The 27,236-nt window shown below is 36.1% G+C and overlaps 1 protein-coding gene across 11 annotated transcripts; it reads right to left on the reverse strand.

The window, feature by feature from the left end:
- Positions 1–979: 979 nt before the first annotated feature.
- LOC137084861 (putative selection and upkeep of intraepithelial T-cells protein 1 homolog) lies at positions 980–26,734 on the reverse strand. Of its 11 annotated transcripts, none has more exons than XM_067451379.1 (9): positions 25,968–26,732; positions 18,027–18,055; positions 13,207–13,281; positions 12,259–12,302; positions 8,583–8,915; positions 7,201–7,482; positions 4,234–4,347; positions 4,086–4,125; positions 980–1,996 (listed from the first exon to the last, which is right to left on the reverse strand). In XM_067451379.1, the coding sequence occupies exons 3-9, from the start codon at positions 13,227–13,229 to the stop codon at positions 1,966–1,968; spliced, it is 867 nt and encodes a 288-aa protein (XP_067307480.1). In that variant the 5' UTR covers positions 13,230–13,281; positions 18,027–18,055; positions 25,968–26,732; the 3' UTR covers positions 980–1,965. The 11 variants fall into 11 exon arrangements, with proteins under 11 accessions (XP_067307480.1, XP_067307475.1, XP_067307471.1 ...); XM_067451374.1 differs by having other exon boundaries at positions 13,139–13,281; positions 25,968–25,984; XM_067451370.1 differs by lacking the exon at positions 18,027–18,055 and having other exon boundaries at positions 980–1,980; positions 25,968–26,734.
- Between the last annotated feature and the right edge of the window lie 502 nt (positions 26,735–27,236).

The raw sequence follows: 27,236 nt of genomic DNA on the forward strand, positions 1-27,236 counted from the left end.
AGCTTGTGCATCGCTTCCCGGACGCGTCGTTTTGCTTGTAAATACGGGACCATATATAGCAGCACAAAGGAGTTTGCTAAAATATTGGTAGGGACAATTTTGCTGTCTTAAAATGTTGATTGGGACTAGTACCTATATAGGTATATGGTCGCTATAGCGTCCCCCCCTAAACCTACGCTCATGGCTTATCCCATTCAAATTTTGAAATGGGGTGGGCACATTTTGTACCTAGGAAAGGCCTATTGTTCAACGTTTGTTTGCCTGGTTTGGCAGCAGAAAGAATAAACCGTTTTTTACATCGTTTTCGTGGATCTGTGTGAACAGGGATCGTTTTGACAAAGGAAAAACCTGTTCGTTATTAGCATGTCTACATTAACATGTAAACATAGCTACCCTATACAATTGTGGAGATAGCAAAATAGCTAATTAACTACATCTTTCAAATACAATTGTAAATGTTTACTTACAGAAAGCACTTAAAAATGTTCTGCAACTGGAGAACAGGCAAACCGTCGACTCAACTGAAGCAGCAATCTGCCACGTGCTTAAACTTGAGCTCCCCCTATTGGTTAAAACTAGCACGCACCTGAACGTGAACTATTCACGTTCAATTCAACTAACCGACAACATTTCTAGAGCACAGTCTAATAAATTTGGTTTCTAAACGCTCAGATCAAGGGGAAAAAAGCAGCATTTTTCAGGCTGGATCAGCGAATGCGCATGTGCAGTCGAAAGTGCGCGGAACCAGATTGTCAAAGGACCGCTGCAGTGACGCAATGACTTTACCAATCAGCGATTGGCTCTTTTTGATTTAAAAGGCGGGATTTATTCCACATTTATTTATTTTTATTTTGTTTTGCAAGATCTTTTATTGGGGGAAAAGATGGCCTAGTACAGTATATGAAATTCTTAAACAGACAACAGACAAGCATCATAGAGAAAAAAAAAATCAGAGTCAGGGAACATCAACAAAGCTGATGATTTTTTTTTATTTCATAATTTTTTTTAAGAAATACACAGAATAATTTAATTATAAATTACAGAGTAAACAGTAAAATACTTTTCAAGCAGTCAGAAGGCAAAGTGCATAAGACATTTCTTTACAGAAACAGATTTCATTTTAATAGAAAATTAAATAGCCCATCGCGTTACTCTCACCCTGAGAACAGTTTTACTATAACAAGTACTCTTGAACGCTGCATAAATGAACATAAAAGTGTCAGTGAGTTGGTGTAGAAAAGAATAAGAGTCAGTAGGCTACCGAACACACGAACAGATGTATTACTGTAATGCGACAGCAAACATCAAATCTCCGGGGAACGGCCAGCATAATCGTGTAACAGTCGCAGGATTTGATTGCTAATTATGTTTCTTGAGCTTGTCTCTTGAGAACTGGCTTTAAAAAAATAAAGCGTCAATGAATCAGCTTCTAAAAGCAAATGAAATGTCCCTTCAGGATGAACAGTGTTGAGACCATTTCAATAACATATTCTTAAATGAACATAAACATCAAAACTGTCAACCATATAACTGGCCCAAATCAGACTATTTACTTCAGTTCAGCCTTTAAAAAAGATCTGAACTTTAAAATTCCAGTTCATTGGAATCAAGTGGCACAGAAATACTATTATGGAGTAATTTTTAGATGTTAAACTTTTCGTGGAATTTTTTATTAAGCACCGTTATGAATCTCTCTTCTCGGGCTGAAACGTCTCTGTGCTAAACACAGACCCACTGCAGCTTCAGGATGCCGAGGAAATGATGTGCTTTTCCAAATGAATGACTGGGTGAAGGAAGGGGAACGCTCTCAAAGGCTCGTTCAATCGTGCCAGGACGTCTGTCAGCAGTGAAGCCACTTCAAAGACTCAATATCCAGCCGGACAATCTGCTCTTGGGCCGTCTGGGAGTCGAAGGGCTTCCGCGATGGCGGACAATCTCGTCACGACGTTTCCTTCATGTCACGTCTCAGACGCTCTTTAGCTGTGAATGGCAGTCGCTAGTTAGAAATACAGGAATTTCATTGGTTATTCTTGCCGTCAACAGAACATGACAAAAAAATTTACTGAATTTTTATTTATTTATTATTAATTTGAATTACAAATTGAAATGTCCTGGTGGCTATTTTCTATGCAAAAACAATATCCAGATTTTTAGTGAATGGCTACTGAAGTCATGGAATATAGTGCACAAGTTGTATGCGATCTAAATTTATTAAAATTTGCCTTAAAATATTACCTTTATAACTTTAACTTTAAATTTTAAAGAAGCACAAACAATTACTTCTAAAAGTTAAAACAACAACTATTGTTTTTTACAGGGACCAGTGTTATTTTAATGTAATTTAGAATTTCATAATTTTTTTTCGCAATTACAAGTTTACATTTTGCTATTCTGACTTTTTTCCTCCCAATTATGAGTTTTTATTTCACAATTCTGACTTTATTTTTTCACAATTAGAGTGTACGCAATTTCGAGTTTACATTTCGCACTTCTGAGTTTCTCACAATTGCAAGTTTACATTTCGCAATTTTTACTTGCAACTACGCATATACATTTCACAATTCTGACTTTTCTTCTCGCAATTACGAGTTACCATTTTGCAATTCTGATTTATTTCGTGAAATTAGGCCCCGTCCACACGAAGCCAGAGCTTTCCTAATCCGATCTTTTTTTTTTCTCATTTTAAGAAATATCTGCGTCCACACGAGATTACAAAAACGGACTAAAAACGATGTAGTTTGCATGCCAGGCCAGTGTGTGGCGCTGTAATTCTGCCACAGAAATACACTAAAAACGGAGAAGAAGAGTTGTGGCTAGCAGGGGTATAGCATTGGTCGGAGGTGGGGCAAAATCTCACAATAAAATAACAATAAATTAAATTTGCTACTTAACAGATGTGTTTTATTAATGCCTATACCTATCCCGACCCTAAACATACCCTTACAATAATGCAAATATGGTAATTAAATGACGCAATATTGATGTGCGCATGCCCAGAGTCCGTAGCTGTATCCCTTAACTCTTTCACCGTGCTGGACGTAGTGTGATGACATCACCGTTACAGAAAATATACGGATTGGCTGTACACACGAAAACGGAAGATTGTCATTTTCAGGTTTATCCGCTTTGGGACCCGTTTAAAAAAATATCGGATTCATGCTTCCAAAACGCCCGATCCGTGTGGACAAAACGCTGATACGGTACAAAATGTATACGCGTCTCCGTGTGGACGGGGCCTTAGAGTTTACGCAATTACAAGTTTACATTTCGCAATTCTGATTTTTTTTCGCACAATTGCGAGTTTACATTTCACAATTCTTACTTTTATCTCGCAATAACGAGTTTACATTTCACAAATCAGATTTTATACTTGTTGCAACTAAGTTACCATTTTGCAATTCTGACTTTATTTGTCGAAATTAAAGTTTACACAATTACAGTTTTACATTTCGCAATTCTGACTATTTCACGATTCGTACTTTTTTTTGCAACTACGCATTTACATTTCACAATTCTGACTTTTCTTCTCGCAATTACAAGTTACCATTTTGCAATTTTGACTTTATCTTTCAAAATTAGAGTTTACACAATTACGAGTTTACATTTCGCAATTCAGATTTTTTTCCTCACAATTGCAAGTTTACATTTCACCATTCAGATTTTTTACTTGCAACTACGCATTTACATTTCACAATTCTGACTTTTTTATCGCAATTACAAGTCACCATTTTGCAATTCTGACTTTATTTTTTGCAATTAGAGTTTACACAATTAAGAGTTTACATTTCGCAATTCAATTGCAATTGCAAGTTTGCAATTCTGACTATTTCACAATTCTTACTTTTTTCTTGCAACTACGCATTTACATTTCACAATTCTGACTTTTTTATCGCAATTTTGCAATTCGGACTATTTCACAATTCAGTTTTTTTCTCTCAGTTAGAGTTTACATTTCACATGCTTTTTTGAGCTTCAGTACATTAATTGTATTTAATTACATTAATTTCTCATGCACATTTGAAAAAACAATCGAGTTACTTTGAAGGTGACTAAGTGATATGAAAACATAATGAGAAGATACCTACGCTAATGGAAGATCAGCATATCCACGTTCAGGTCGATTCGCTGTGGAAGAGAGAAATGATAAACATGCTCAGATGAAGATTTAAAGGGACACTAATAGCTCATGTAGTTTTTGTCTCCTGATAATTGAGTGTGTGTGTTCTTGTGTACCTGATCTTTGAAAGCAGTACTTCATCACCATGAGGATCAGAAGAAACAGCAGGACAAACACAACCACGACAGCAATAGCTATGATCACCTTAACTGGAAAAGGTTCTGTTTCACCTGAAAGAAGACAACAAAAGACATTTGAGCTTTTGACTTTTCCCTCTTAAAGAATTATCTGTGATGCTCTTGTTACTGGGGTTTCAAACTGTCTGAGAAAAATTTCAGTCGAAAGTGTAAAAATACAAAATTTACAAGATTAAAATAAATCGATAAATAGAGTCAAAAACACAACAAATAAATAAATTAAATAATACAAAATAAATTAGATTGAATAAATAAAAATATATAATTAATTAAACACTTTTTAAATAAATTATACTATAATTATAATTAATTAATATACATAACTAAATTAAAATAAATCACAACATAAATTAGATTAAATAAACACAAATTTAAAAAATGTAATTAAATAATTAATTAATTAAAAGATTAAAACAACTTTTTAAATAAATTATATTATAATTAATTAATATAAATAACAACTAAATTAAAATAAATAAAAACAAATTACATTAAATAATTATAAAAGTAGTTTTAAATAAATAAGTAAACAATAAAACTATAATGAATGAAATAGTTAAATTAAAATATTAAAACTAAAATCCTTTTAATAATGCATCTAAAAGTACTATCATTATGGAAAAAAAATGTCATCAGCTCCGACGAGGGTGATGATATTTGGGGATCCAGGCCATATAAAAGACTAAAAAACACCTGGAAAAGTTCTGGATAATATTCTGACATTATTTATTCCACATTACTTATGTACTATAACCTAATTAATATTCATGAGCTACCACATTAGTGGTGGGATGGTGGGATGCGGTGGGCTTTCTGCAAAAACCCAAACCCCTTTTAAAGAAGAAAAAAATCATCTACTGACTTTGAGGATCTTGATAGAAATGTAGTGGAGTAAAAAGTACGATATTTTTCTTTCAAATGTAGTGAAGTTAAAGCTACACTGTGTGATATTTCCCCCCATCTAGCGGTGTAAAGGTATTTGACCATCCAGTAAATATTAGTTTCTGTTCCTCTCAATTCTGATTTCGTTTTAACTCCTACGGTGGCCGATTTAGTCCAAGATTAAGATGACTTCCAGTTCGACCTCATCCATGAGTGCCATCGAGTGTTAAACCACGAAAGGCGAAGCTTGAATTTACGGGTATGTCCCTCTTTGGCTAATGTACTTTCAAGATGGAGGAGCAACATGGCGACCGGCATCCGAACCCCTCACCCGTATGTATTTTCAACGGCATATTATAAACTTACCAGAATACTTTATTACTTGAATTATTTTTATTTTTATTTATTTTTTATTATGCAAACAGACAAGTACAATATTTTCAAAAGAGAAGTTAGATGCAAAATACAAATACAAAGGCCAACGAAACATAACATGCCAGTACGATGTGTGTGTGTGTGTGTGTGTGTGTGTGTGTGTGTGTGTGTGTGTGTGTGTGTGTGTGTGTGTAACTGTGAGTGTAACTAGTGTGGGAGGGGAAATGTATGAATAAAGGATCATGTAGGGAAGTACAACAGACATAACCAAAAAATATATATGTATATATAAGGAAAATAAAATGGGGTATGAAGAAGGTGACAACAGCAATAGTAATAGCAATATTATTAATACTAACAATAATAATGATAAATCCAATTAATTAGAAATGACAAATAGTAATAATAGTATTATCAGTAGAAGTAATGACAAACATATTAACAAATATACTCATATCATCCAGAATGAGGGGAAGGTTAAAGGGTCAGGAAGAGGACAAATAAAAACAATAGTAGTAATAGTAATAATCGGTACATGGTAAATATTGATAAAGCCATTAATAGTGATAATAATAGTAGTGATAGCAAAGATGTTGATAATAATACTAATAATAATGGTAATATTGATCAGCTATTAGTAACAAGGTATTATAAAGTTTTGATACCCCTCATGGCCATGGCATAGGATAGACCTCCGCCAGAATCATAACGCAATGGGCTATCAAGGTGAGGTGCTGCCAGGGTCCTGAAATCCATGCCCAGCCCCAGCTGTTCCATAGATGCCACGCTTACCCTACCTTTGTGTTTTTGTGTTTTTTGTGTGTTTTTTTTCTCTTTCTTTATAAACATGTCTGCTTTCATTGTTGTACTCCTGATATGTTTGTCAACTAGTGTATAATGCATTAAAACAAACATGGCGTGTAGCATGGAACCTGCCCAGTGCAAAGCCCACGCAGGCCGCCATACCCACGCCACACTTACCCTATATATGGAGCACATATATTTTTGAAAGAACTAAGTGTTTTTAGCTAAGAATAAACTAAAAAAGTTACACAGTGTAGCTTTAAAGTCATAAGTTTACATAAAATATAATACTCAAGTAAAGTATGGATACTCAAAAAGTGTACTTAAAGGGTTAATTCACCTATAAATGAAATGTCATTAACTCCTCCCCCTAATGTCGTTCCTCACCCGTAAGACCTCCGTTCATCTTCACACACAGTTTAAGATATTTTATATTTAGTCCGAGAGCGTATGCAAGTGTATGCACACTATACTGTCCATGTCCAGAAAGGGAATAAAAACATCATCACAGTAGTCCACATGAGACATCAGTGGGTTAATTAGAGTCTCTTGAAGCATCGAAAATATCTCGGAAAGCATCTCAGACTAAATATAAAATATCTTAAACTGTGTGTGAAGATGAAGGGAGGTCTTACGGGTGTGGGACGACATTAGGGTGAGGAGTTAATGACAGACATTTCATTTTTGGGTGAACTAACCCTTTAAGAACAGTACTCAAGTAAATGTACTTAGATACTGTCCATCTCAGTTCCACTGATTTTTTGTTTAATGCTTTTTGGAGGCGTGGCTACAAACTCTCATTGAATTTACATCAAACACACTCACATATGGTGATGGTGGGGGAAACTTCTCTTCTTACGGTACAGTTGACATTGATCGGATGGTCACAGGTGTAAATGATGGTCTGGTTGATGGTCCATGTTTTGGAGTGATCTTGTGAACTGTTGTTGTAAACAGCCTTTATCAGACTGGTGTTCAGTCCCGACCAACTCACGGCGTCCTCAGGGTATCCGCCCACCGACGAGCATTTCAGCTGACAGATCTTCCCATCAGCACCTTGCTTATGGTCACTGCACTCCCTCTCGATTGTGGGAACGCTGTAATTGGCTTTAAAATGAAGAGAACAGTAGAATAAGTGACATTTGAAAGATCTGGAGAGGTTCCCCCTACAATGTTTCATTTCCCTAAAACCCACGTCAGTAAAAGCCTCCCCTCAGCCCTTAGTCAGCAGCGGTGAGTTTCCAACGCAAGAGTGCACATACAGACGCACACTCAAATAAACCAGAGATAGTTCTTAGTATTGCAACATGCACACTCATATGCACACATGAATATATATTCAAATCATCTTCCGCAGCTTCATCACACACATTGTAAGAGCTTATCAGGGTCGTGCATCATTGGGAATGGCTCAAAATGTGAACCGCATTTGAATATAAGTACCAAAGGGGGCGCATTAAAAGAAAAAAGAATAAAGTGAACGAAAACAAAAAGTGTAGTTTTTAATCATGCATTTTCCGTTTTAGTATGAACTACACGTAAGCATATTCTCGTATATAACATCTGGAGTATTTCCAGAAATAAATACAATAATTACTCATAATGCTCTAATTTCCCCGATAAATGGACGCTTTTGTCGCTAATCTTTTTTTAATACAATTATATGGAAAGTGTGGTGGACATTTATGGTCCAGTGTTGCAAAATTAAGAAATAAAATAAAATATCAGTGTTAATTGCTCATTTAGTTTGGATAAATAGGCTATATCCCATCAGTTGAGCTATATATATATATATATATTTATGCAAGTGTGTGTGTGTGTGTGTGTGTGTGTGTGTGTGTGTGTGAGTGTGTGTATACAGTATATACACAAACATATTGCGCAACGACTTATGTTAGATGCGATTAATTGCAATTAATCTTTTTGACAGCACTAAAATATACTATATATATTCTAATAATAAACATAGTTTGTCAAAATTAATGAAAGTCTTTTTGACAATCCTGTCGTGTTCCCTTAATGAATTTATGTTAATTTTAATTCAGCAAATTCCTCTTTCTGTCATTCAGACTCAACTTCCTGTCTGTTGTGGTTATTCAGATTCAACTTCCTGTCTGATTCAAATTCACACTCGTAAACTGAAATCGAGCCGATTCTTTGATTCTGAAATCAACCCAACCCTGTGGTCTGTTTATCTTGTGCCATACCTCTGACTTTGAGATAGGTCTGTGGCATCTTTTTTTCCATGTTGCTGAAAAAAACAACACATTTGTACAATCCTTCGTCAGAAACAGAGACATTTGTCATCTCCATGCTGAGGTCCTCTCGGTTCACTTTGGTTCTGTTCTGGTACTCCAGAGAAACTTTTTCATCTAACGGTTTGGATTTATCAAAACCGTTGATGAATATCTCTATATTGTCTGTATCAAATTTCTGTATGTACAAGCGTGTAACAGGAATCCCATTCTTCTCAACGGGGCATCTGATTGTAGCGGTGCTGCCCAAATCAACCGTAAGGTTCACCGGTGGGCCGTTGTCATCTACACAAACACACAACAGACAAACAGATCAGTTTAAAGAGGAAGCATTTCAGTCTGCATGTGAGCCTGGTTATCATAGCCCAAATGTACCTAGTGAACAGTAACATGCATACAATGGTAATACACAAAGTGAAATTAACATTATATTCTGTTTGCACCCTGGTGTGAATATGCATTATGATATTTTAAATTAAAATAAATATTTTTTTAAATAAAAGCAAATGGTGGAATATTTTATTTGATTACCTTCATGTCATGTGACCATTAACCGACATTCGAGAACCGTGAACTTATTATTTATTTAGTATTATTGACTGAAATGTATTAATGACCTGATTTATTAAAGCCAAACATCTCAGGTTTATATATCTCAAGTAAATATATAAGGTCAAAAAGGTTCAGTTGACAAAAAAGTTGGGGAATCCCCATATTGCATGTATATATAAAGACATGCTAGTGTTTGAAAGACAAAAAACCTCCCAGAGACAGTAATAGATGGTTAAATGACTCACTGAGCGATAATTAAAACAATAATTCATGTGTTCAGGAGGAGTTTATTAGATATGTGATGTGTAAATCCAGTAATCCAAAAATGTCAGTGATAGTCACATGACAATTCAACAAGACTTTATATATATATATAACATATATAAGCAGTTGACTTTTTTAGAAAGTAAAATATTAAAGATAAAAAGTAGTAGGCACATAAATAATTGTGCTATTGTGTATTCATGTAAGTGTACTCTGATTCAAGTATTTGAAAACATAATATAATCAAGTACTTATTATTTGTAATCCAATTACATAATCCACATCACATATAATCGGTTACTACTAATCACATATTTCTAGTGGTAGGTAATATGAATGTCCCCGTGTAGATGTGTGTGTGGGGGTGTACAGACGTGTGTGTTTAATCAGGGTGATTCTCTGTGAGTTATTTCAGTGGTCGAGAAGTGCTTTTTTTTTACTGTCCGAGTTTTGCTTCCTTGTTCTTTGAATGTTTTGGTGTGGATGTGCATTCCCCGCCTCCTCCATCTTCTAGTAATTTATCCCTACAACCAAACTTATCCATTGCCCCATAACGTTTCTCTTTCTTTCTCTCCATTAGCGAATTATAGTAATAAATAGCATGCAACGATATTACAATTTTGTCTGATACCAATTACCGATAATTCTTTATATTTGGACGCCGATAACCGAAATATTGTCCGATACATCTCAAATTGTATATAATTTGAGAGCCTGATTAGAAAATAAACGTCTTAGAACTAAAAGACATGACCCAAACACAGAATTAGGATGCTATTATTATACTTTTATGAATCCGATATGACTGCACATGTTGCACTGAACTGGATTTTTTCTTTTTTTACAAGTGATTTTAATAATATTTTAAGCAATTCACAACCATCATGGTAAACATCTGTCTCAGCTGAGGGAAATAATACAACATTTTATCAGCTTTAAGATATCAGCCAAATGTTCTTATCAGACTGATAACGATAACATTAAAAATGAACATATATCGGCCGATACTGAAATGGTGGCCATGGTTTGGGTCATTTTGACCCGGAGAGGATTTCGCTTTCCCCTAAAATGTTAGTTCATGTTATCACATTGCACTAACGCTTACTGACTTCGCTCAGACCGGCTATAATAGTTCCCAACATTTTTTTTGGATAATTTTTGTACGTTTTCAGATTTTCCCCCTCCATCTTGTTACACTCGTGGTCAAAAATGGCCGGCCTACAAAAAATAACTTATAAATCTTTCATTATGCTATATTAATTACAAAATATTGGAGACGATTTTTCATAAACTTGTCTTTTAATTAGGACAGGTTTTAAGGATGCACCGATATGAAAATTTAGCGATACCGATAACCGATGATTCTTTACATTTATAAACCGATAACCGATATATTTGATTCGATAAATCTAAATCCAATTTTTTATACAAATTTTGAGAGCCTGATTACAAAAACAAAAATCTTAGCATTAAAAGACATGACCCAAAAACACAATTATGATGTTCTTATTATAATTTTATGATGCCGATATGACTGCAAATGTTGCTCTGAACTGTATTTTCCTTTTTTTCCCAAGTGATTTTAATATTATTTTAAGCAATTTAAAACCATCATGTAAATATTTGTCTCAGCTGAAGGAAATAATGCATCATTTATCAGCTTTAAGATATCGGCCAAATGTATTTATCAGACTGATACAATAACATTAAAAATTAACATATATCAGACGTTACTGATATGGTGGCCATAGTTTGGGTCATTTTGACCCGGAGAGGATTTCCTTTTTCTGTAAAATGTTAGTTAATGTTATTGCATTGCACTAACGCTTAATGACTTTGTTTAGACAGGCTATAATACTTCCCAAGATCATTTTTGTACTTTCCCCCCCCTCTTTTTTTTACTTGTTACACTTGTGATCAAAACTGGCCGGCCTTTAAAAATATCTTATAAATTTATCTTTATGCTATATGAATTAAAAAATATCGGGATGCACCAATATGAACATTTTGCCCGATACCGATAACCGATAATTGTTTATATTTGGAAGCTTATAACCGCTTTTTAATTATTTTAATAATATTTCAAGCAATTCAAAACCATCATGGTAAACATCTGTCTCAGCTGAGGGAAATAATACATTATTTATCAACTTTAAGATATCGGCTAAATGTACTTATCAAACCGACAACATTAAAAATTAACAGCATATACCGATATGGTGGCCGATATATATTACGCATCCCAAATAATTAGGCCTTTTCTAATCACTACACTGTAAAAAATATTAAGAAAATTATTTACCTGGTTGCCTTAAAATTTTGAGTTCATTGAAATTAAAATTTTGAGTTAATACAATGAACATTTTTTGAGATTCGACAACCTTTATTAAAATATTATTAAAAGATTTTGTAAGCATATCGTGTAATTGTGTGAGTTTTATTTCTGATGACGCAGTGAAACATGCCAAATTGTGCTATTTTCATGATTTATCACATTTTTTATGTGGTTCAGATACAAAAATATTTTGAGTTTCTATTTATTAAACAAATTTCCTTCATTGTATCAACTCAAATTGTTAATTTCAATAAACTCAACATTTTAAGGCAACCAGGTTACTTACTTTTTTAAGTTGTAGCACATTTTTTACAGTGTAGTAACATTGATGTTTATTTGTCCAGCTTTTTTTAGCTAGAATTAGCCATATTACTGGTTTTAGTGTTCAAACTATTGAACCATTGAAAAGTGTAAAAATGTGCATGTGATCCTGCAAAAATGCAACACATGGGGTCATAAATCAGAGGTCATTCTTACCAGGTGTAGCTGTTGTCAGCACCAAGGTCATGACCAAGGCCAAGCTGTCAAAAACACACAAGCAAGAACAACAGTTAGAGAAGACACCATCATGTGCATCTGCATATTCCTCTAAAATTCCCATGACTCATAATGTTTTAACAAAAATAACTGCAAAACCAGGCCTTTGTCAAAAAACAACAGACTTGTAGTCGATTGCATGATGGTTTGCATGCAGTTTGTGCATGAGTCTGAGCAAACACAACAGCATTTCACTTCCTCATAAGTAAACCTAGATTATAGTTTAATAGGAGTATTTTAAAGAGGATGTCACTAGTATGCATCATGTGGATTAAGTGTTTTGTGTTTGATTTCCGTTTCTGGCTAAATCAACGTCAACAGGGATAAATGTTGAACTGAAACGGGAGATCTGCATTCCTGGTATTAGTTTAGCGGAAATATTTAATCGTCTAGACAGATACGTTCATGCCCCGGTGCATTTTTATGTGTATTTTTTAAAGCAAAGATAAGACACAAAATCCTGTTAATCAACACAAGAGAACTGGCAAAGAAAAACAAAACAGTGCAATGAAAGCAGGAAAAAAATGAATGCCTGAAGCAAAATGATTTCCTGGTTTAAATATCCCAATGCAAACAGACAAACACACACACAAAGCAGTACTTCCCTCTTAGTTAAAGAAATAAGCGAGCGACACAATAAGACACACATACAGCTCTGAGGGAAAAATGAAGAGACCAATTTAACATTGATTTCTCAATGTTAAGTGGTCTCTTAATTTTTTCCGGAGCTGTACAAAGAGCCTTTTAATCTAGAGATGACACTAGTGCTCACAAGTATAGCCACCCAGACACACACACACACAGAGAGAGAGAGCTGTACCTGCGAGTGTATAAGCTGAAGCGTTGTAAGCTCATGCTGATGGATGGCAGAATGGCTGAAACACTTACAGAAAGCAAACTGGGTTCTTCATGTCGTCCTCATCTGCCTTACAGGATAATATTCTCGAAACAGGAACTACACGCCTACACAGCACAGAGAGAAAGGGACAGAGAGGTGATGTCATCCCCAGTTTTCATATCGATACTGTCAGAGGGAATTCCCACAAGACACGCCCTCCAGAAACACACACGGCTAAACAATGCGAAACGACCTGAAGAACCGAGATTAACAAAAAAGAATGGAGGGAAAGAAAGGAAACTGATTGTTAAATTCAACGTGATGCTTGCTTTGCATAAAATAAAACAAAGTATGTTGCTTTATTGGGCATTAAACCAAATATAATGAATCAAAACGTACTGCTTTACTGTCAACAACATTCAACTAAACTAAACATATCTAAACTAAACTGTCATTATTTACTGCATAGGGCATTAAACTAAACTATACTAAACTTATCTAAACTAAACTAACTACATTTTACTAAACTAAGTGTGTTGATTTACCACTGAGTGCATTCAACTAAACAAGTCTAACCTAAACTAAACTGTAGTGATTTACTGCATAGGGCATTAAACTAAACTAAACTAAACTTAACTTAACTTAACTAACTACATTTTACTAAACTAACTGTGTTGATTTACCAAAGAGTACATTCGAATAAAAATATCTAACCTAAAAAAAAACTGATAATTTACTGCATAGGGCATTAAACTAAACTAAACTAAACTAAACTAAACTTAACTTATCTAAACTAAACTAACTACATTTTACTAAACTAAGTGTGTTGATTTACCACTGAGTGCATTCAACTAAACAAATCTAACCTAAACTAAACTGTGATGATTTACTGCATAGGGCATTTAACTAAACTAAACTAACTACATTTTACTAAACTAAGTGTGTTGATTTATTGCATAGGGCATTTAACTAAACTAAACTTATCTAAACTAAGCTAAACTTATCTAAACTAAACCTATCTTAATAGGTTTGAGCAGGGGCGTGGGACTGGGGGGATAAAGGGTACTGAGTAACCAGGGCCCGAGGCGGGGGGGGGGGGGGGGGGTGGCCTTAGAAGTCAGTTTTCTATACATACACATACATGGTATGGGGGCCCAGCAAGATGGTTTGTACCCAGGGCCTAAAATTTGGTGCTACGCCACTGGGTTTGAGTAAACTAAATTACATAAACTCTGTTGATTTACCACATAGGGCATTAAACAAACCTAAACTAAACATATCTAAACTAAACCAACTGCACAACATAAACTAAACATATCTAAACTAAACTAACTGCACACCATAAACTAAACATATCTAAACTAAACTAACTGCACAACATAAACTAAACATATCTAAACTAAACTAACTGCACACCATAAACTAAACATATCTAAACTAAACTAACTGCACAACATAAACTAAACATATCTAAACTAAACTAACTGCACAACATAAACTAAACATATCTAAACTAAACTAACTACACACTAGTGCTGCAACGACGCGTCGACGTCATCGATGACGTCGACTACGGAAATACGTCGACGTTCGTGAAATGCGTCGACGCGTCGTGTCAGACGTTCATCTCGCGTAATGTTGGCTTCTGCTCCTGGTTCTATCACAAAAACCTAGACCGCGAATATCAAAAGTATGGGAATACTTTAAACAGAGGCCAAATAGTGTTTCCCACACATAGACTAATTTGTGGAAGACTGCCACATAATCAATAACGGCCGCCACATTCGTCATTCATTCATTTTTATGCTATTTAAAAGACGCACGCATATTCGTTTAGCTGCATTTCCTTAAATTCTCTCTCCGCCCTTTTGCGCGTCTCTTACTCACTCACACACACACGCGTTGCATTCGACTGTAAAACAAGTTTTATTGCATTTTGGCGCATTTAGTATGACATAGCTTTTAAAACCAGAGCAGTTGAATAACAGAGTTGCGACAAGCCTTCATCACGCGGCAGCGCGCGGTCACGGCGCTCATATAATTCTAAACAAGCCAGCGCGGTGTCAATCAATACAGACCAGTGTTTCCCAACCGGGATCCCGAGCAAAAGTTGCGGGGACGCACTTACACTTCGGTTCATCTGGCATCTGATGACGCATCTTTAATATGGGTTGTAACTTGAAAATAATGCTGTATGTATGTTTCTGTCGATGGATACACGTGCTGACTCCTCAGGTATACACTACAACAACAGCGATAATAAAAGAAAAACGTGGGCAAAACGGTCTCTCTTTGTAAACTTTATAAAACGCATGCGAGTGCTGCTGTACGTCCGAATATGAGCAGTCATTTCACCGTCATCACCCCTGTGTAGCCAGGAGACTCGAATGAGAAGATCTGTCTCTGTGCACTCGTCCCAAAGCGCGCAAATATTGAGTTATCTTTCAAATCCTGTGCTTAAACGGACAAACTCACAAAAGTATGTCAAAATGTCATAGCCTACTCTATGCCTTAAGTGAACTTTATACAGAAAATACGACTATCCGTGGGTCTTAAAGGGGCAGTAGCCTTCACTGCTGTCTGTTTAATGTCAAACAAAAGATAAAGACATCACTCACTGCTCCTGACTGAATAGCTTTTGTAAGTTTAATAAGGATTATTTTTTTAATTTTAAACAGTTAAATGTGTGGTTATTTTACTTTTGATTACTTAATTCCATTTCTCTACCTAAAAACTAATGTTAGACCTACCTGAAAATCCTGAAAAGCATTGTTTATTTTATTCTCATCTTTGCTCAATAGTATTTATTTGTGCTGCTGCTTCTATTTAAGTTATCTGTTCTTATTTTCTTTATTTTCATTTGACAGTAGTCCTTTTTCCCCTGAACATAGCAAATACCGAACTGTACTGAAACGTGAAACTAAAACCGTGATACAAAGTGAACTGTGAGCAGTCTGTACTGTTACACCTCTAGCGTAACTTATGCGAGGGGGTGCCACAGAATTTTGAAAAATTTCAAAGGGTAAAAAAAGTAATCGTTAGATTAGTCGACTAATCGAAAAAATAATCGTTAGATTAGTCGACAGAAAAAATAATCGTTAGTTGCAGCTCTACTACACACCATAAACTAAACATATCTAAACTAAACTAACTGCACAACATAAACTAAACATATCTAAACTAAACTAACTGCACAACATAAACTAAACATATCTAAACTAAACTAACTGCACAACATAAACTAAACATCTCTAAACTAAACTAACTGCACAACATAAACTAAACATATCTAAACTAAACTAACTGCACAACATAAACTAAACATATCTAAACTAAACTAACTACACACCATAAACTAAACATATCTAAACTAAACTAACTGCACAACATAAACTAAACATATCTAAACTAAACTAACTACACACCATAAACTAAACATATCTAAACTAAACTAACTACACACCATAAACTAAACATATCTAAACTAAACTAACTGCACAACATAAACTAAACATATCTAAACTAAACTAACTACACACCATAAACTAAACATATCTAAACTAAACTAACTGCACAACATAAACTAAACATATCTAAACTAAACTAACTGCACAACATAAACTAAACATATCTAAACTAAACTAACTACACACCATAAACTAAACATATCTAAACTAAACTAACTACACACCATAAACTAAACATATCTAAACTAAACTAACTACACAACATAAACTAAACATATCTAAACTAAACTAACTACACAACATAAACTAAACATATCTAAACTAAACTAACTGCACACCATAAACTAAACATATCTAAACTAAACTAACTACACACCATAAACTAAACATATCTAAACTAAACTAACTGCACAACATAAACTAAACATATCTAAACTAAACTAACTACACACCATAAACTAAACATATCTAAACTAAACTAACTACACAACATAAACTAAACATATCTAAACTAAACTAACTACACACCATAAACTAAACATATCTAAACTAAACTAACTGCACAACATAAACTAAACATATCTAAACTAAACTAACTACACACCATAAACTAAACATATCTAAACTAAACTAACTACACACCATAAACTAAACATATCTAAACTAAACTAACTGCACAACATAAACTAAACATATCTAAACTAAACTAACTACACACCATAAACTAAACATATCTAAACTAAACTAACTGCACAACATAAACTAAACATATCTAAACTAAACTAACTGCACAACATAAACTAAACATATCTAAACTAAACTAACTACACAACATAAACTAAACATATCTAAACTAAACTAACTACACAACATAAACTAAACATATCTAAACTAAACTAACTACATCTGACTAAACTAAACTACACAGACTGTTAATTTACCACAGAGGCCATTAAACTAGACTAAACTAAAACTAAACTAACTACACAACATAAACTAAACATCTGCAGAGGGTATTAAACTAAACTAACTACATTTTACTTAACTAAACTGCTTTCTTGCAGAGGGTTTGTCACACTACAATGAAATCAAAGAGCTTTAAAACTGATCGGTGTGTGTTTAAAGGAATCAAAAGCTTCTGTAGGCCGATCACAGACACAACACAAACAAAAAGGAAGAAAAATAAAGAGAAACACACACCTAACTAATCATTATCCAGCACAAGTGTGTGAATGAGCAAACACAAAACGTTTCACAACACTACAGTCTAATCCACAAAAACCCTTCATAAACCTGATCCAGCCGCACACACATGCCCGTGTTTGAAAGTGTGTGTCAGTGGAGAAAGCGCAAGAGTAATGAAATAATGAGATGTGTCAGTAAAAACATGAGAGAGCACTTACTAATGTTCAGCTGTTCGTCCTCCAGTGCGCTACAGATCAAATGAAACAGCGATAAAACAATTCCTTTTTGACAGAGAGCGAGCATGTGTGTGTGTGGGAGAGAGAGAGAGAGAGAGAGAGAGAGAGAGAGAGAGAGAGAGAGAGAGAGAGAGAGAGAGCGAGCGAGCGAGAGAGAGAGAGTGAGAGGAAGTGCTGTTTATTAAGTGTGAAAGCTCAGGTCATGTTTCAGAGAGCAGACACACAACACTGCCTAAATATTAAGTTTCACAATTAAAACCAATGTGGCTGAGAATGTCGTCGAATGAAGTGAACTGGGCTAAAATAATCTTACCTAAAATTACCACTGCACTGAATTGAGCTAAACTACACAATATAACTAAACTAAATAATACTACATACACACACTAAAGCAAATGTGATTGATGTGCAATCTTGGATGTGGTAAAATATGAGTATAATATATTTTGGTAACACTTTTTGGTAACACTGATCCCGTTAGTTCACATTAGCTTAACTAACAACGAGCAATTCATGTGTTACACTATTCATTTATCTTCGTAGATTGTTAGTTCATTAAATACAGTAATATTAACAGATACAACTTATTATTTTAGCATTACTACACTGTAATATTTAAAAAAAAATAGGATACTTGGTTGCCTTAAAATGTTGAGTTCATTGAAATTAAAAATTTGAGTTAATACAATGAACATTTTTTGAGAATCGACAACCTTTATTAAAATATTATAAAAATATTTTTTAAGAATTGTGGGTAATTGTGTGTGTTTTATTTCTGATGACGCAGTAAAACATGCCAAATTGTGCCATTTTCATGATTTATCACATTTATTATGTGGTTCAGATACAATAATATTTTGAGTTTCTATTTATTAAACAAATTTCCTTCATTGTATCAACTCAAATTTTTTATTTCAATAAACTCAACATTTTAAGGCAACCAGGTTACTTACTTTTTTAAGTTAAACCAACAAAAAAGTGTAAGATCAATGAATGCTTAAAAAAAATGTCATTGTTCATGTTAACTGATAAAGAACCTTATTGTACAGTGTTACTTAGTGTATTTTTGTTGTGTGTGACAACACTTTATCAAAAGCATGAATTATACACCTAATACACACATGAAACAGTTCACAGCATACCTGGTGTTGCTATATTTGCAGTAAACAAATGTGGAGCTGTTGGCACGCACCTTAAGGTCACCAGAAGGAAACAGTTCACATTTTATTTTATATTATAATCCAGTAAACTGAATAACAATTAAGCTACTGGGGAATTCCCGTATGAAATATATACAAATGTTTGTGTGTGAATTCAGGTGAGATTACAGATGTGACATCACATGACATGGTAATTTGATCACACACCCGAATCGAACGACTTGGTTATGAGCACAATGACAGTAGTTCAGCGATCAGACACACTTCTCCTTATCATCATATCATAACTTCACAAGAACTGCATGAATACTCCCACACAATACTGCAGCAGCTGAGATACGGTTTACGCATTTTTCTCTGACATCCATGTATTTATCAGGTGCTTTTATCTGATGTGCCTTATATTGCATTCAAGCAGTTTATCAGTTATACATTTTCTGGGAATCAAACCCTAAACAAGGCGTTGCCAGAGTCATCCTCCACTGCTTTAGCTACAGAAAGAAAGAAAAACAGTTCCCCTCAGTTGCTTTTCTGAATGTTTAAAGAGAAATGTTTGAGCTCATATTCAGAGACTTTGGTATTTTGGTACATTTGAGCATAGGTTAACTTCCTTATTTGCATTTTTACAGAGTCAGGGACAAAGATCTGACTAACACAACATGCAAACTGTTTAAAGGATCTAGCATTGGGCATCCTCATATTAGGCTATAAACCAATCAAGCATAACAGTATGACCACTGACACTGATGATCTTTTAATCACCGCTCCTGTCAGTGGGTGGGATATATTAGGCAGCAAGTGAACATTTTGTCCTCAAAGTTGGTGTTAGAAGCAGTTAAAATTGGCAAACGTAAGGATTTGAGCGAGTTTGACAAATGCCAAATTGTGATGGCTAAACGACTGCTCCAAGGAAGAAACAGGGATAAACCTGCGACAGGGTCATGGGCGGGCGGCCAAGGCTCATTGATTCAGGTGGGGAGCGAAGGCTGGCCCATGTGGTCCGATCAAAGAGACGAGCTACTGGCAAGCTCAAATTTCTCAAGAAGTTAAGGCTGGCTCTGATAGAAAGCTGTCAGAATTTTACATCACATGGATGGCCGGGTGTGTCTGCGTCGCTTACCTGAGGAACACATGGCCCCAGGATGCACTATGGGAAGAAGGCGAGCCGGCGGAGGCAGTGTGATGCTTTGGGCAATGTTCTGCTGGGAAACCTTGGGTCCTTCATCCATGTGGATGTTACTTTGACACGCTCCACCTACCTAAGCATTGCTGAGACCATGTTCAGCCTTTCATGGAAACGGTATTCTGATGGCTGTGGCTCTTCCAGCAGGATAATGCTCCTGACACAAAGCACAACTACTTCAGGAATGGTTTGAGGAGCACAACAACCAGTTTGAGGCGTTGACTTGGCTTCCAAATTCCCCCACCTCGCAACTTACAGGACTTAAAGGATTTGCTGCTAACATCTTGGTGCCAGATACCACAGCACACCTTCAGGGGTCTAGTGGAGTCCATGCCTCGACTGGTCAGGGCTGTTGTGGCAGCAAAAGGGGGCCAACACAACATTAGGAAGGTGGTCATAATGTTATACCTGACCCGTGTATATTGCCAACTGTAAGTTTATAAAGAATAGACTCATTGCACAATTGACCCTTTTCACAATTTTTTTTTTTTGTCATTAAATTTTAGTAAACTTCTATAGCGGTGAATGAGATACTATATTAGATTATTTATTTATTTTTTAAATTGTGTGTTTTTCCATTTGGTCAAATAGCACAAATAGCAACTTTTAAAATGAGTAGGCTAATAAAAAGAGAGAGAGAGAGATGACGGAATATCAGAATATACACTACAAAAAAATGCTTTTCTTACTTATTTTTATATATATATATATATATATATATATATATATATATATATATATATATTTGTCTTGTTTCTAGTCTATACATCTAAAAATTCTTAAAACAAGAAGTATTTACTAGACAAGCAAAAGTAATTGTCGATTTGGGGAAAAAATACTCAAAATTAAAAGAGTTTTTGCTTAAAATAAGCAAAATAATCTATCAGTGGGGACATCATTTTGCTTATTTCAAGCAAAAACTCTATTAATTTTGAGTTATTTTCCCCCAAAACAAGCCAATAATGTTTTACTTGTCTAGTAATAGTAAATGTTTCTTGATGTAAGATATTTTTTTAAACTAGAAACAAGACAATACTAAATATGATTAGCATTTTTTTTTTTTTTGCAGTGTATAAAGATCTCTCTCCACAGTCGCTTCATTAGAAACATTCTCACAGCAGATTTAACTAGTTTTTCTGTAATTTGATGCAAATGTAATATAGTACAAAGTGTGAATTTTAATGAAAATATAAAAAAACTAAGTATTTACGACACTTATGACAGTTAAAACGCGTCATCACGGTCTGTGAAAAGGGTATTGCAAACTGCTATCAAGTTTATGCTGATTGGACTATTTGCACAAAGTAAAAATAAAAACGTCTCTTCTTTGAACACTCAAAATTACCTGTTTTCCGTCGCCATTTTATATTTTCTGCATAACGTTAGCCCAAACGCTGAAACACTTTATTTTTCCATGACATGTCCAAAACACGTCGTGAAGGGCACGCGATTGGCTGTCTGCTAAGCGTCTACACAGCATTGTTTTAAGGTCCGTTCAAGGATAAATGGTTTTAAAAATCGTTCTGAATGTAAAATAATAGTCCACACTGCAACTATAATGATAGTGGCACAGAGAAAAGATCGCGTTCTTCATTTTTTTTCAAGCTGATAAACGATTGACAGCCAATCAGAATCTATCGTGCTTTAAAGAGCTCGAGCATTTAAAGTGGTAGACGACATAAATTCAGCGCGTGCTTATGATAAACAGCAATATAGTTAGTTGGTGGCACTGACGACGTTATTGTTATAGTTATCGTTATAGTTATCATTCTTGTTGTGAACGGGCCACTACACTGCACATGTTTGGCACTACAATGCGGGGTTAACAGGCCAAAAACAGCGCTAATCCTATAATTTCATCCTACCCATGCGCACATCAATATTACATCAATTAAAAATATTTATATTTTTGGATCAAAATATCCAAAAAAACACAAATCGACAGAACACCAGACCAGGGTTGTATAACCCCTGAAATGTTCCTTTACCCAGGGTTGAAAGCAGGCTTAAAGGGATAGTTCACCCAAAAATGAGAATGTGATGTTTATCTGCTTTCCCCCAGGGCGTCCAACATGTAGGTGTGTTTGTTTCTTCAGGAGAACACAAATGAAGATTTTTAACTCAACCGTTGCTCGTATAATGCATGTCAATGGGGTGTATTTCTATGAGAGTAAAAACACAGACATACGAATCCATATTAAACCCTGCGGCTCGTGACGACACATTGATGTCTTAAGACACGAAACGATCGGTTTCTGTGAGAAACACAACAGTATTTATGTTATTTTTTTTAACCCCACATCAGACAAATCTCATTTATTTATGATCACACGTTTTTTGACCTTCTTCAACGGATGGCGTTGGGAACACTAGATGAGATTCGTCTTATATGAGGTAAAAAATAACACAAATACTGTTGTGTTTCTCACAGAAACTGATCGTTTCGTGTCTTAAGACATCAATGTGTGTCGTCACGAGCCGCAGGGTTTAATATGGATTTGTATGTCTGTGTGTTTTTTGCTCTCATAGAAATACACCCCACTGACATGCATTATACGAGCAACGGTTGAGATAAAAATCTTCATTTGTGTTCTACTGTAGAAACAAACACACCTACATGTTGGATGCCCTGGGGGAAAGCAGATAAACATCACATTCTCATTTTTGGGTGAACTATCCCTTTAAGCACAGTGTGAAAAGCACTATTGTTTCTCTTTTAAAACTCCAGACACGTGTGAGATCATTGGGCTGTTTATCTTAGTATAAACATCCGTGAAGCAGGAGGCTTCAGTAAAATCTCCATTCAGTTTTACTTCCAACTACTAGGAAATTGAGATACTACAGTAATGTCTTGAATTCAGAGCTGATCACAGTCAGAGACTTTCAGTTCATCCTTCTCTTACGGTATACAATGTTGTTGTGTGATTTTACTTCCTACTGCTTGGCATCCAGTGTGTATTTGAGATTGTCATTGTGGTTGGGGCAGCCAGTGGAAGAATGGCATCACGGGTCGACATGAAAACCTGGCCAGTGTAAGGCATGAACGAGCTGTTGTGCTGTGGAGCGTTAACTGTGTCTGAAGCTGCTGTTTGTGTTGGTGACCATTGATTATTTCCCACCTGATTCGGCCTCAAGTGCTTATTAAACAATGTTTATTAAATGTTGTTAACCATCATGTAGCTCAAAACTGGTGACTTTATTCTGTGTAACATAAAAGGAGACGTTTAGCTGTGCTCTTTTTTCATACAACAAAAGCAGGGGGTTTGTCAAGCTCCAAAAATGTCAGAAAACCACCATGAAAGTACCACAATATAACTAGATTTTTGTTATAACTAGGTTCTAGGCAACCACCCGCAATATCCTAGCACAATGGCGATGCTTGGGTTCCCAGGTCGTTGCTGTTGCATTCTAGAGGTAGTTAGGAAGGTATGGGTGGTTGCCAGGGCGTTGCTATGCAGTTGCTGATGTATTCTAGAGGTATTTAGGAAGGTCTGGGTGGTTGCCAGGACATTGCTATGCAGTTGCTGATGTATTCTAGAAATAGTTAGAAGGTTTGGGTGGTTGCCAGGACGTTGCTATGCGGTTACTGGTATATTCTAGATGTAGTTAAGAAGGTTTGGGTGGTTGCCAGGGCTTTGCATACAGTTGCTAATGTATTCTAGAAATAGTTAGGAAGGTTTGGGTGGTTGCCAGGGAATTGCTATGCGGTTGCTGATGTATTCTAGAGGTAGTTAGGAAGTTCAGGGTGGTTGCCAGGGCGTTGCTATTTTGTTACTGGTGTATTCTAGATGTAGTTAGGAAGATTTGGGTGGTTCCCAGGGCATTGCTATGCTGTTGCTGATGTATTCTAGAAATAGTTAGAAGGTTTGGGTGGTTGCCAGGACGTTGCTATGCGGTTACTGGTATATTCTAGATGTAGTTAAGAAGGTTTGGGTGGTTGCCAGGGCTTTGCATACAGTTGCTAATGTATTCTAGAAATAGTTAGGAAGGTTTGGGTGGTTGCCAGGGAATTGCTATGCGGTTGCTGATGTATTCTAGAGGTAGTTAGGAAGTTCAGGGTGGTTGCCAGGGCGTTGCTATTTTGTTACTGGTGTATTCTAGATGTAGTTAGGAAGATTTGGGTGGTTCCCAGGGCATTGCTATGCTGTTGCTGATGTATTCTAGAAATAGTTAGGAAAGTCTGGGTGGTCGCCAGGGCATTGCTATGCAGTTGCTGATGTATTCTAGATGTGGTTAGGAAGGTTTGGGTGGTTGCCAGGGCGTTGCTATGCAGTTGCTGATGTATTCTAGAGGTATTTAGTAAGGTCTGGGTGGTTGCCAGGGCGTTGCTATGCGGTTACTGATCCATTTTAGAAATTGTAAGGAAGGTTTGGGTGGTTGCCAGGGCATTGCTATGCAGTTGCTGATGTATTCTAGAGGTAGTTGGGAAGGTTTGGGTGGTTGCCAGGGTGTTGCTATGCAGTTGCTGATATATTCTAGAGGTAGTTAGAAAAGTCTGGGTGGTTGCCAGGGCATTGCTATGCAGCTACTGATGCATTCTGGAGGTAGTTTGGAAGGTCTGGGTGGTTCCCAGGGCGTTGCTATCTGGATACTGATGTATTCTAGAGGTAGTTAGGAAGGTCTGGGGGGAGGGGGGTTGCCAGGGCGTTGCTATTCAGTTGCTGATATATTCTAGAGGTAGTTAGGAAAGTCTGGGTGGTTGCCAGGGCATTGCTATGCAGTTGCTGATGTATTCTAGGGATAGCTAGAAAGGTCTGGGTGGTTGCCAGGGTGTTGCTATGCAGTTATACAGGTATTCTATGTATTAGCTATAGGGAGATTTTGGTGGTTGTTTAAGTTAGTGTGTTCTAAGTGGTTGTCAGGGCGTTGATATGCAGTTGCTAAGGTATACTAGGCAGTAGATAGGGAGTATTGGGTGGTTGCCATGGCTATGCTGATACTAAGGTGTTCTAAGTGGTTGCCAGATTGTTGCTATGCAGTTACTAAGGTGTTCTATAGGGGGTTGGCAGTTGACACATCATTGCCATGTAGCCAGGGCGGTGATATATAGTTGCGGGGGTGTTCTGATGGGTAGCTAGGTGGTTCTAAGTGGTTGTCTGGGCGTTACTATGCATTTGCTGAGGTGTTCTGACCAGTTGCCAGGTCAGTGCACTGTAGTTGCTTCGGTTGTCTAGGTGGTTGCCAGGGTGTTGTTATGCAGTTGCTAAGGGCTTCGAAGTAGGAGTTCAAGTTGCTGTTAGGGCATTGCTATGCAGTTGCTAAGGTGTTCTCAGTGGTAGCTAGGTTGTTCTAAGTGGTTGGCACTATAGGGCACTACTATACGTTTTTGTCAGTGCATTGATATGCAGTTGCTGAGGTGTTTTTTTTTTCTTAGCTTGTTGCTATGGGCTTCTTAAGGTGGCTACTAGGTGGTTTCTTACAATTTAAAGTAAAAAGTGTCCACCCTCAACTCTCTCTGATATTCTGCTCATGATCAGTAACATGACAAACCTTAGTTTCAAGCTCTCTGTCTTAAAGCTGTACAGGAAGTCAAAGTCTTGTTTACCAACAGTATGACAGAAGGAGGCAGAGATGCTTCACCTGGTCACATGATTAGTCACCATCACCCGGACGACACACTTTACTGGAACACAGGAATTTTAGGGCATTTCCAGCTAACTTCTTCTCAGCTGTCCTTTTCCATTTCTTGGTTGCTTGCTTTCAATTCTCACTCCCGCTTCTTCCACAGCCGTCCGTTCTTGCTTCCCTCAATCCCACAGCATGGTTCTTCTAATCACCTGTCATAATCAAGTTTTGACTCAGTTATCTGTGAGATTAAGTGTGTGTATGTACTCACACACACACAAACATAAACACGGAACAACATCAAACGTAGCCGTGTGTGCGCGCTGTTCACAGATATCATGAATATTTTAGGGAAATTCTCCTACACTCCTTTAAATCTCTGTGATAAGCCTTCATATAGAAAAAGGAAGAAACACTAATGAAAGAGGGATTTTTAGGTGTGGCAGTCGTCTGATACATGAACACAAGAGAAGATCAAGCTCACAAATGTCATATGTTTTCCAAATCAATAAGTTTTACTTCCTGATACTCAATAAATGTGACGTCAGGTAGGACGGCTTTCCTGAGAACCGTTAACAACACACCACAACACACACACACACCCATGTCTGCGGCTAAGAGTCAATAATGTGCAGTGCTGTCATGTGTTTGTATGTGTGTGTGTGTGTGTGTGTGGTTTATTGCTGCTGAAAGCCATTCTGGGACGACTCTTGAATGCCCTCTAGTGGCCAGATAGAGCAGAGCTATTTGTACTGTATTGGTACTAGTTTCCGGTATGCTATTTCAAATAGCTCTGCTTTTTTTTTTTTTTTTTTTTTTTGCCAGCTCTATTTAAAAAGTACAATACTGAAAAAGACACACTGTATGGAATACTGTATACCACAATGCAATATGCTCAACATGAACTAAATAACATCTGTTTTAACATCCGTCTTGAATCATTATTTGATTGGACTGCCAAATTATTAATTTATTTTAAATTTAATGCAATAATGCATTTGGTACTCTTATATATATTTTCAGATTAGCATACTGAGTACTATTTTTGTCTGTAGAAATATAGTAGGCATAGTATGCAACCAGAGCTCAATGCATGACATGTTGTATCCCATAATGCAAAGTGTACATGCAAATGTTTCATTTCTTTTATTGAAACATACTATTAGCAGTATACCGTATAGTGTACAGTGTGTACTAGCCTGTTATTTTATTTCAATGGATGCTTTTGGCATTCTTATAAATGTTTAGATCAGCATACTAAGTACTAATTATTTTTGCATATAA

The sequence above is a fragment of the Pseudorasbora parva genome, chromosome 8, assembly GCF_024679245.1.
Source record: "Pseudorasbora parva isolate DD20220531a chromosome 8, ASM2467924v1, whole genome shotgun sequence".
In the NCBI taxonomy this organism is placed as follows: Eukaryota; Metazoa; Chordata; class Actinopteri; order Cypriniformes; family Gobionidae; genus Pseudorasbora; species Pseudorasbora parva.

What these genes read in the sequence shown, in the direction of transcription:
- LOC137084861 (XM_067451368.1), bottom strand. Translation starts at nt 25,990, where the DNA reads ATGGTGACTAATCATGTGACCAG. An exon ending in GTGACTAATCATGTGACCAG is followed by an intron (nt 13,282 to 25,967) that starts GTGAAGCATCTC and finishes TGTGCTGTGTAG; the next exon opens with GCGTGTAGTTCCTGTTTCGA. An exon ending in GCTGACAACAGCTACACCTG is followed by an intron (nt 8,916 to 12,258) that starts GTAAGAATGACC and finishes GTGTTTGTGTAG; the next exon opens with ATGACAACGGCCCACCGGTG.